The sequence below is a fragment of the Aethalodelphis obliquidens genome, unplaced genomic scaffold (assembly GCF_003676395.1).
Source record: "Aethalodelphis obliquidens isolate GAN/ISIS:26980383/991018 unplaced genomic scaffold, ASM367639v1 scaffold116, whole genome shotgun sequence".
Taxonomy (NCBI): domain Eukaryota; kingdom Metazoa; phylum Chordata; class Mammalia; order Artiodactyla; family Delphinidae; genus Aethalodelphis; species Aethalodelphis obliquidens.
This window is the reverse complement of record NW_020838060.1, coordinates 827,607-838,950: the sequence shown is the minus strand read 5'-3', so window position 1 is coordinate 838,950 and position 11,344 is coordinate 827,607. Positions and strand designations below refer to the sequence as shown.

The window sequence follows — 11,344 nt, the reverse complement described above, 5'->3', positions numbered from 1 at the left end:
ATGGCCGCTGAGCCTGCGCGTCCGGAGCCTGTGCTCCGCAACGGGAGAGGCCACGACAGTGAGAGGCCCACGCACAGCGAAAAAAAAAAAAAAAAAAAATTTATTTCTGCATGTTTGCAAAGTTCTTCACAACATTTAAAGGACATTATATTACTGTTTTAAGGTGTGTTTGCCCTACCTCTGCAAACTTACATTAGTCTTAAGAAGTTAGTACACTAAAATTAATCCTTAGCTGACTATCATATTGTGATCCTTAATCTTATCTGAGACAAACTCAGGAGAACTTTTGAATTAAAAGTACCAGTGTCATAATTTGTTATGTTAATTATCTACTCAATATTGATCTATCTTCCATTTTGGTGGACACTTTCTTTTAACATATATTAACGTTTAAGGTCCTCTAAAGCCATTTTTTGAAGTAAATAATGTTTATTTTGGTATTAAATTTTGATAGTAATTCACTTTTTACTTGTGTTAAAACTATACAATTTAACTGGCTATGTCTGTCATGTTATTAAAACAATGTTCTTCAGTACTTTGATATAGTGTATTAACATGATAATATATAATGTACAATTAAAAATCGGTGCTTTAACTTTTAACATTTTTTACTACAAGAGAAAATGATTTTAAAGTGCCATTTTTGGCAGCATAAATAAAATGTTCAGCATCTAGACTCTTTCATGGCTTCTAATTTTTATTTAAATAGCAGAAAATTTTTAGGCACTAATTTTGAGATCATTTCAGTAGATGTTACTTTGCAAGAGTTGAGCACGCTTTCTAGAACTTTTGAGTGGTAGTGAAAGATACTGTGCTTTTAGTGAGAAACCTGGGACCCGGTTCCAGACTTGACTGTTTTCTGTGCTCTAGAAAAGAAAAGCTTAAAACTTGGTCTGTTTGCCTCTTGCATTTTCAGCAGCCATATTCTAAAAACATATTATTATCCGTGGGCTTGCCAGTAACAAGCACTAATAGCGAATGTTAGAACGAATGCTATGGTAGAAATGTGCCTATTCTGTTTAATGTAAACCAAGTAAACGTCCACAAACTGACTCAGATCGGTTTTTTCTGGAACAGGAAAGTTAGGGATAAGCTAACTGTCGAAAACAACCAATTTTTAAATGTTTATGTATTCTTAGCTTTATTGGATCCCAACCCATCTCACCTAATTGTAATAGTACAGTATACACTGCTACAGTAACACACCTGCTACACTGAGGTTGACCAACAGAAACCTTTGTAGATCGGCAGCTGGTGATAGCTCACCGAACGCTTTGATTGGCCGGTTTAATGGAGGGTGGGGAGCGCAGCCCTCTTTCCTTTCTCTACCAAGGTTCCTTCATTGGATTGACCAGCTGTCAGGTTGAGCCCAAACCTGCCTCCTTTTGGTGGTGTTTGTCTGGATCGCAACGCAGTAGCCGGGCGGGGGGAGAGCCTCCCCTCGTAAGCTCCGATTGGCTGAACTCAACCTTGGAGGTTTCTGATTGGTCCAATGAAGAAACCAAGGTAGGTTGCTTAGTGATCCTGAGGAAGCTGATGTGTTATTCCTTCTGTGCATCGAAGGATCAGGAAGTTTGTTCTCTCTGCGTGGCTGAGAAGTTTTTCACCTACTCGGTCGGGGGTGGGGGGGTGGGGGTGGGGACAGGTGTCCCCCTGAAATAGAGCGCAAGCTGCAGCCTGAGTTTGGCCGTAACCCAGGAAATAACGTCAGGTAAGCAACGGGGGAAATATCAATACATTTTCTAACGTCGAAAAAAAAAAAACCTCCAAATTTTTCATTTTGTGGGGAGAGGGAGGTTTTTATTTATTTAATTTTGGGGCCCTTGGGTTTTTTTTTTTCAAATAGGGTCTTTAACTAGTAAATGTCCAAGGGCGATTAATTTTTCAAAGAAAATGCCCCATTATTTTTTTGCCCTGAAGATTTAAAGTTTCTTGGATTGGGTTAGGATATGAGCTCTATTCACCGTGCCAGATAGGGTTAGTGCCTTTAAGCATTTATTTCATGCTTCTCTTCCTCTTTCACTCTTCTTCCCACCTCCCGCCAAGAATTATTTGAAATATAGCCTTGTACAAAGAATCTTTTGTAAGTCACTTCATTTGTATTTCTTTTTTAAACGTTTACATGCATTTCTGAGTATTCATTTTAATCAGTATATATTTATCGAGCAGTTACAACGTTAAAGACATTGTGCTAGTTGCTATGGAGAATATAAAAACCCAAGAAGACAATATCCCTGCCCTCAAGAAGTTTACAGTTGAGAGACAGCCATACCAAAAGAAAGACTATAATAAATACTTTAAAGGAAGTAAGTATAAATAAAGTTGTGTGAACGTACAGCTGAGGAGAGACCTATTCTGGCTATGGGACATAGGGGTAATGGAGAAGCAGATTCACTGAAGGCTTTACAGTGGGTCCTCAATAGGACTTTGAAGAATGTGTAGAATTTAGAAAGGAAGGGAAAAGGGAGAGAACTCCAGCCTGTACAAAGGAGAGAGGTGGAAGGCATGGACATGTTTGAGAAATGGTTTACCAGTACATAATTGGGAGTAATGGAAGATATTACTAGAAGATAGAATGGGATCCAGTCTCTTGAATGCATTCTTTTGATCTTGAAAAAGCTATTTTCAGTAATTGCTGATTTAAAATATTTATTGTATTTCATCTTAAAAATGACATTTAGATATATCTAAAGTATGCTAACTTTAAACTTTATCACACATGGTAGTGCAATTTCTCTTGACTGTAGATTTTAAAAAAACTATAGTGCATGGTATAAAAGGGCTTGTGCTCTGATTTTTTTTGTACTTGAGAAAGAATCTGCTAATCTTTTAACATTCTCTTGCCAGTGCTTTTTGTTGTCAGCTGTTTGTGTGTTTGCAGGGTGGCTAGCCTAGGGATAGAGATGAAAGTTACTACACATGATCTTCTGAGTGTTATTCTGTAGACTGGTAATCTCCAAAGTGAATGCATGAAATGAGTCATTAGGGTTTGGGAAGGAAATATTAGAACATATATTTCTATTTAGTTTTTCTTAATTTTTTTCACTATTTTTTTGTATGTTTTATAATGAACTGTTGAATATTTATAGAAATTGCACATAAATTACTGTATGCTCTTCGGAGCTGGATGCTCACAATTTTTTGCTGTTCCATATTATTTAACTTGGGGAGAATCCATTTTGTGAAAGGAATCACAATGATTATGTGATTAGGTTATGCACAAGAAATCAGCAGGCTTAAAAGTCGGTCCTGGGCTTCCTTGGTGGCGCAGTGGTTGAGAGTCCGCCTGCCGATGCAGGGGACACGGGTTCGTGCCCCGGTCCGGGAAGATCCCACATGCCGCGGAGCGGCTGGGCCCGTGAGCCATGGACGCTAAGCCTGTGCGTCCGGAGCCTGTGCTCCGCAATGGGAGAGGCCACAACAGTGAGAGGCCCGCGTACCACAAAAAAAGAAAAAAAAAAGTCGGTCCTTTCTACTGGTCTTTAGAATTAATGATTTGATTTCTTGTCAATGCCTCCAGTGGAGTTCAACCTATTTTACTTTGGAAAAGATATTGTTATCCACCTAATTTTTTCTGGTCATTACTCTTTCCTTTCTTTATTTAAGTTTGTAAATATTTCTTACCTGTATATATTTTTAGTATGCATTTATGAATATCTAGATGTTTATTTACATAAGCACACATATAGATATTTTTTCATCACCCCCTCCAGAGACAGGTAAGAATGACCACTTTAACTCACCGGGCCCGTCGTACAGAAGGAGGGAAGAACTCTGAAAAGAAGGTGGAAAGTGAGGAAGACACTAATCAAGACAGAAGTCAAGACAATGAGGACACTGAAGACTCTAAGGATATCCGCCTCACGCTTATGGAAGAAGTATTGCTCCTGGGACTAAAAGATAAAGAGGTAATGCAATTGGATTTGCTATGCTGTCTCAAAGACTTAAATATTGGAATGTTTTTAGGAAGTAATCTGATAAAATATTTTCATTGATACTAAATTGGCCTTAGAATTGTGCTTCAGCCATCTGGGGGATGGGGGAGTTTGGGAGGATGGTTGATACTTGGAGGGTAAAATCCAGAAGTATAATTCTTGAAGTATAATTTAATTACAAAATTACTCCAGAATTTTAGAAGATGTAACACAGTATAAAGTGTTTGTACTTGTAGTTTCCCAAGTGAGATTGATGGTGAAATAACCTCTTATTAAACTAAGAAAGAGGGCTCACACATTGAAGTCTTCTTGAGCTTTGGGGAGAAAAGTCTTTTAAATGAGAAGACAAGGAACATGTATGATTAGCTGTCTTACAAAAATAAACAGGGGTTGGTTTCTTATAATACAGAAGAATAACTTTTATTCTATTCTGTGTATCTTTATTTTTATTAGTGGTTTTGGACAAGCAGAGCAGCTATTTTTTTAAAAAAATATTTATTTATTTATTTGGCTGCGCCGGGTCTTAGCTGCAGCATGTGGGATCTTTGTTGCTGCGTGCAGGATCTTTAGTTGATGGCACGTGGGATCTTTAATTGCAGCATGAAAACCTTAGTTGTGGCCTGTGGGATCTAGTTCCCTGACCAGGAACCTGGACCCCTTGCACTGGGAGCGAGGAGTCTTAACCACTGGACCACCAGGGAAGTCCCTCTATTCTGTGGATTTTTAGAAGTTAAATATCAACAATTGATGAGGATTATTTTAGAAAATGTTTTAAAATTAATTACAGCTTTCCCTTTTTTCTAATTTTTCCCTTATTAACAGAACATCTATTTTATAATAAAATTAGTCGAGATAGCAAATCTTGTGATACAACCAAATATTTTCTTGGCTTTTCTATTAGTAGTATACATTATCCTTCACTTGTAATTTAACTTTTTATTGTGTTTTCCCATCACTTTCTTCGCTAATGAAGAGGTTATAAAAATATACAAATAGGGGCTTCCCTGGTGGTCCAGTGGTTAAGACTCCGCGCTTCCAAAGTAGGGGGCGAAGGTTTGATCCCTGGTTGGGGAACTAAGATCTCACATGCTGTGCAATGCAGCCAAAAAAAAAAAGGATATACAAATAATATTTTAAATAATCTACTTCCTTGTTAAGAAGACTTTGGTGAGTACAAAAAGAGGCATATTTATTATTGGCCTCAGTTTTGAAAACTTATCAAATTAAAATGTTACTTTATATTAAAAAAATACTAAATGTGGCTTTGATTGTTGTTCTTAGAAATGAATTGGTTACATACATCCAGTAATATCTGTTCTTTTCTACATTGACTCCTCAACTTGAGAATACCCTTATTTTAGTTTAGTTTAGTTTTTCTTTACCACTTTTCCCTTCTCTGATTTTTGTCATGTTAAATTACCAACTTGAACAGAAATTAAAAGACTTGTTATAGCCTGTGTATTATTAAAACTAACGTTAGAGACATTCCCATGTGTACTTGGCCAAGATGCAAATATATCATAAAATCTTACCCGGAAGAATATATTCCTGTTTGCTGAGAAAGTTGGTGAGGGTCTAGTTTTATAAAAGTCAAATAAATGAAAAAGCAAAACTGACTCTCTAAGAGAAAGTCAGAGTAGGTCTGAAGATTAGGTGGTATAAATACTATTTTGAGATGTTTACACGGTGCCTAGGAAACATTCAATCACTAAAACAGAAGAGCATATTAGATCTAAAAAGCTGTTTTGTTTGTTTTAGTTTTGAATAGGAATGATTAATTTCCTGCTGAACCTAGGTACTAGAATTTTTGCTTCTGTTCTGTAGCAAAACTGCCTTTGGACTTGTCTTTGTGTTTCTAAATTTATAATAGTTAATATAAACTTAAGGAAATAGGATAAAAAAATAAAGGAGCTTGTTTAGAGCTATGATCGTAGTGCGTATTCAACATATTGGTGAAATACTGTATAAAGATGGGCAGATAATATCCACCTTTTGAATTGTTTGAATTTTATTTTTGGAGATAGCTGATAAATTAAGTTTTTAGCTTTCAGTTGGCTCAGAAAGAATGAGAAATGATAAATCCTTAGGCGTACATAAATAGGAGAAGTCAAACCTTCTGATTTATTAAAGTAGTAATAGTTGTTCCAAAATGCCAGTTACATAACTTTCTCTAAAAAATACTACATTGATTTCCAGCTCAACTTATTTTCTTCTTATCTCTCAAACCACTTGTTGATTTATTTAATCAATGTTTAATGTGCTTAGCATTATACAAATACTAAGGTAAATATAAAATAGTATAATATTTTATACTATAAAACAAATAATACGTCTATATATACTATAAAACAAATAATACGTCTTTTTAAAAATTAAGTAACCCAAAAAAAAAAAATTAAGTAACCCAAAGCTCCATCAACAGAAGAGTGGATAAAAATGAATCGTTCATTTATTTAAATGAGTATAAATATATTTTTATATAGAATGAAAATGAACATTGTTACAAAACATGTATGATTCTCATATATGTTCAACAAAGGAAGCCAGACACAAAGAATACATATTGTATGATTATGTGTATATAAAATTCAAAAAACTAAACTATGGTATCTGGGATTGCATATTTAGGTGGTAAAACATACAGAAAAGCAAGAAGGGGATTACCATAGTTGTTAGGGTAGTGAGGAGCAGGGGAGGAGGGGAGTTTTAGTGATTAGACAAGAGCATGAAGGGGTTTCTGGGTGCTAGCAGTTTTCTATTTCTCTACTTGGGGAACGTTTCATGGATATGCACTTGGGGATAAATCATTGAGCTTTTCACTTTTGTGTACTCTTCTGTGTGTGCATTATATTTCACAATTCAAAAGATTTTTAAAGAAGTAAACGACAACTAAAAAACAGCAAGTGTTTCCAAGTTAGAACAGTAAGAGCAGAGGAAGTTGGAGGAAGGAGAGATCATCATAAGTGGAAATAATCTGGGGAAGAACAGAAGGCAGTAAAACCAGCTGGGCCTGTAAGAATGGATAGGATTTACATAAATGGAAGAAGGGAAGGGAACACATTCTGGATGAGTGAGCAGAGGTTTCATGAGCTTGATGAATTTGGGAGATAATTGAGTACCAGTATGACTGAAGTAGATGGTGTTTTTAGAAAACCATGAGATTCAGAATTGACAAATTAGACTCAGATCAGAGTAGGAATGATTTTAAGTGCCAGGCGAGACTTAGACTCTTTCCTTTAAGTAAAAGAGGATTAGCCTGATGAAAACAGCAACGTCCATTTCATTTTTGTATACAATTGAAGGATGTTTTTGCTCTGTGTTCTTTGTGAGTATATGTTTTGGTATATATGTAATTTCTTGTTTTTTCATGGTTTATTTGTGACATGTCAAAAAAAAATTGCCAAATGTTAAACTTTGCATCCCAATGTCTCAAAGTTAACTTTTGCTGAAGAGTTTCATAAAGTTTAAAGTATAGAACCTAATGCTATAATTTTTTAAATTATGTTTTAAAAAGCCTATATGTAGAAAATAACATAATGAGACTAATATTTCAAGAATTGTAGGGCTTCCCTGGTGGCGCAGTGGTTGGGAGTCTGCCTGCCGATGCAGGGGACATGGGTTCGTGCCCCGGTCCGGGAGGATCCCACATGCCGCGGAGCGGCTGGGCCCGTGAGCCATGGCCGCTGGGCCTGCGCGTCCGGAGCCTGTGCTCCACAGCGGGAGAGGCCGCAACGGTGAGAGGCCCGCGTACTGCAAAAAAAAAAAAAAAAAAAAAAGAATTGTAGGCCTAGAAAAAAATGACAGCAGGTCATATAGTCAGATTGCTTGTGAAATATTACTGTCATCCTTTCTTAAGAGTCTTCTGAGTAGTAGCTGCCACAGACTAGTTTAAAATATTAAGCTTCATTGTCTTGTGAAATAATCAAGAAATTTTTATGTTGAAGAGTCTAACCTTTCAAATATGTTTAAAATTAGATGTTACCTCAGTTGAGTAACACTGACCTCAACTGAGAAAATTAAACTTGAGCACCAGCCTGACCAAAATAAAATAGATTTATTTCCTGTTGAAATCAAGATCCTGTTTATTTGTCATTATTGCCTCTGTTAAGAGTTTTGATATAGATATTTGTATTGATTCATGGACAGTTAATGCTTTCATTAAATTACTAATATATTTAAAACTTCTTTATGAAAATCTTTATAATTAAGTTACCTGTAAGAGGAGTGAACCTACTAATGCTTTTGACTTTTGGCCATAATCTTTTAAATTTGGATAGTGTTTTTTAGCCCTCTTCGCTTCCTTGCAAAGCTCTTGCTTAATAATGCCATTTATTGAGTGCTTACTAAGCACTGTGACATAAAAGCTTTTCACCATATTTCTCATGTCACTGGAGTAAAAATCGACAAGAAGTATTGTTCATTGGTATTAGGGAAATATATTTTCATTCATTTGTTTAGTCACCAAAACTTTATTGAATGCCTCATATATGTCAAGTGCTGAATATTAGAACAAAAACAATAGTCCCTGCTTTTGAGATTACTTATAGTCTAGTGGCCTGGGAATGGCTGGAGAAGTTAGGAGGGGGTCAGGAAAGTCAGTGGACTGTTGGAGTACAGTGCGATATACGCATAACTATGTTCTGAGTACTGAGGGAACAAAGAAAGACATCTAACTTGGATGGGTGTGGAAAGTAATAGGTGGGAGAGGGAAGGAGAAGATATACTGGGAAAGACTTCTGGGAGGGGATAACTCTTAACCTGAATTCTGAAGATAAGCAAGAGTTAGTCTGTGAAGAGAGACAGTTTCTAGGAAAAAAGAACATGAGCTGGATGTTTGTAATAATTTCAGTGATTTGCAGCTAGAAAAATCACAAATATTTGAAAAAATCCCATCTCCTTTAAATGAACTCAGATGTTTTGAAACAAGTACCAGAGCTGGACATCCAGTTGTGTGTTTTATTGTTTAACTTTTCAAAAATTGTGAAATATAGCACATTCAAAAAAGTGTATAAAATACATATGTAAAATTTAACAAGCAATTTTAAAGCAAACACTCATGTAACCACCATCAATAGAACATTATCAGAATCCTGGAGGCATCATCTTGTGCCCTTCCCTAATCACATGCTGTCCTACCTCCCTGTAGTTTTAACATGTGTATATATCCCTAAACAATATATTTTAGTTTTGCCTGTTTTTAAACTTTATGTTTTGGGATTAATACTGTCATGTAGTCTTTTGTCCAATATGTTTGAAATTCATCCATGTTGTTGCATATAATTTAATTCAGTTTATTGCAAGATAGTATTTCATTATATGGATATATGACCATTCATTCTACTGGTAGATGGACATTCAGGAGTCCATTATGAATAGTGCTGCTAACAATATTCTTGTACTTACTAATTATGTTCTTTCAAACAATGTCACTCTTCATACGTATATAAAAATGATAAATCAAACTGATAAAACTTTCATTTTAAATTATAAAATATGTTAATGCTAAGCTTTTCAAGCTTACTAATGATCCTTCATCAGTTATAATTTACTCATTGTAATTTATTAGCGATGGGAGACTGGAAGTGCAAACATTTTTAAAGCTGGTAAAAAAATCTCAGTGAACAATCAGTAAGTTAAAAAAAATCAGTCACAATAAGTCAGTAAACAACTTGTGGATGAATGGCTATAGAGGGAGAAAATTGCTCCTCTTTGAAAGTTGCTCAGTTCTAAAACATTTTATTAAAATCAAAAGATTAAAAGTGTAATTTATAATTTAGGTCACGACCTGGTCTTTTAGTTTCCTGATAGCACAAAATGAACAATAAATCTCTTGTCACTAGTATTGCCATTGTGAATAGGGCAAGTGTATCAGAAAGACTCGTTTGTCAGGTTTTGTGGTTTTTATTAACACAGGCTGTTATTAAAAAAGAAAAACTTTTGTTTTGCTTTTTAAAAATTATATCTAGTCATATAACCACAAAGAATTATTTACTATTGGTACAAAAGGAAATAAACTGGGAGACCAATGTCCTATTTTAACAGTAGGAAAATATAGTTTAAGCTGTTTTCATTGAGAGCCTGCCTCTCTGTATGCTCCCCCAACCACCAGTGGCACACTGTTGTCTTCTAAAATATCTGGTATTGATATTAAGACAAAACCCACCCACTTAAATTTGGACTTCTGGCAGTAACCACTGACTCTGTAAACTTGATGGGAGCCATTTCATCTCTTTTGTCTCCCTCTTCATATTTTATTAGTATAACAAAGTTTTCAAAACATTTTGCACTTTTTCTTGCTTGATCCCGTAAGGCAAATATTATCCTCTCTTTATGGGAGTCAAAGTTAAACTGGCCAACAAATTGTGGAATTTATGTTCAAACCAAACATAAATATACTGAAATGTTTTAATTCTCTTCTCATTTCCTTTTCTATATATTCTGTAACTATTTTCTTTGTTGTTGCCATGGGGACTACATTTAACATCCTAAAGTTATAACACTTTAATTTGAATTTATACCAACTTAACTTGAATAAAATAGGAGAACTCTGCTTCTGTATAGCTCTATCCCACCCCTTTTAGTTCTTGATGTTACAGAATTATATCTTTATACATTTTGTGCCCCGAAAGTTAAACTAATTATGATGCATTAGTCTCTTAAATTATGTACAAAACAGAATGTAGAGTAACAAACCAAAGTTATACTAATACTCATTTTTAGACTAATGTTTTAAAGTGTATTAGTCTCAAAAAAAAGAAAGTATATACCTCATTGGGAAAAAAAATAATAAAGTGTATTAGTCTCTTAAATCATGTAGAAAACAAAAAATGGAGTTACAAACCATTTTTACTATAATACTAGCTTTTGTAATTGCCCATATGTTTATCTTTACTGACATCTTTATTTCTTCATACTTCTTTGGGTTACTGTCCAGTGTCCTTTCATTTCTACCTGTAGGACTCTCTTTAGCGTTTCTTGCAGGACAGGCCTAGTGGTAAAGACTCCCTGAGCTTTTGTTTATCGGGGAATGTCTTAATTTCTCCTTCACTTTTGAAAGATAGTTTTGCCAGATATAGAATTCTTGGTTGACAGGTTTGTTGTTTTTTTTTCTTTTAGCACTTTGAATATATCAGCTCATTGTCTTCTGGCCTCCAACGTTTCTGATGAGAAATTTGTTGATAATCTTATTGAGCATCTCTTGTATGGGACAAGTGGCTTATCTTCTGTTGCTTTCAAGGTCTCTCTTTGTCTTTGACTTTCAGCAGTTTGATTTTAATGTGACTCAGTGTGTGTCTCTTTGAGTTCATCCTATTTGGAGTTCATTGAGCTTTTGGATATTTATATGTATATCTTTCATCAAACTTGGGAAGTTTTTGGCCATTATTTCTTCAAATAATCTCTCTGCCCCT

At 35.1% G+C, this 11,344-nt stretch overlaps 1 protein-coding gene across 5 annotated transcripts in view; it reads left to right on the top strand.

The window, feature by feature from the left end:
* The first annotated feature begins 1,535 nt into the window (after positions 1 to 1,535).
* GOLPH3L (golgi phosphoprotein 3 like) overlaps positions 1,536 to 11,344 on the top strand; it is a 39,824-nt gene continuing 30,015 nt past the window's right edge. For 2 of the 5 annotated variants that reach the window (XM_027097605.1, XM_027097609.1), the window contains exons 1-2: positions 1,601 to 1,711; positions 3,714 to 3,908. In XM_027097605.1, the coding sequence (XP_026953406.1) occupies positions 3,726 to 3,908 (183 nt within the window). In that variant the 5' untranslated portion in view covers positions 1,601 to 1,711; positions 3,714 to 3,725. Of the gene's footprint in view, positions 1,712 to 2,169; positions 2,307 to 3,713; positions 3,909 to 11,344 lie in introns of all 5 variants that reach the window. The other 3 variants (XM_027097606.1, XM_027097607.1, XM_027097608.1) reach the window with 3 other exon arrangements.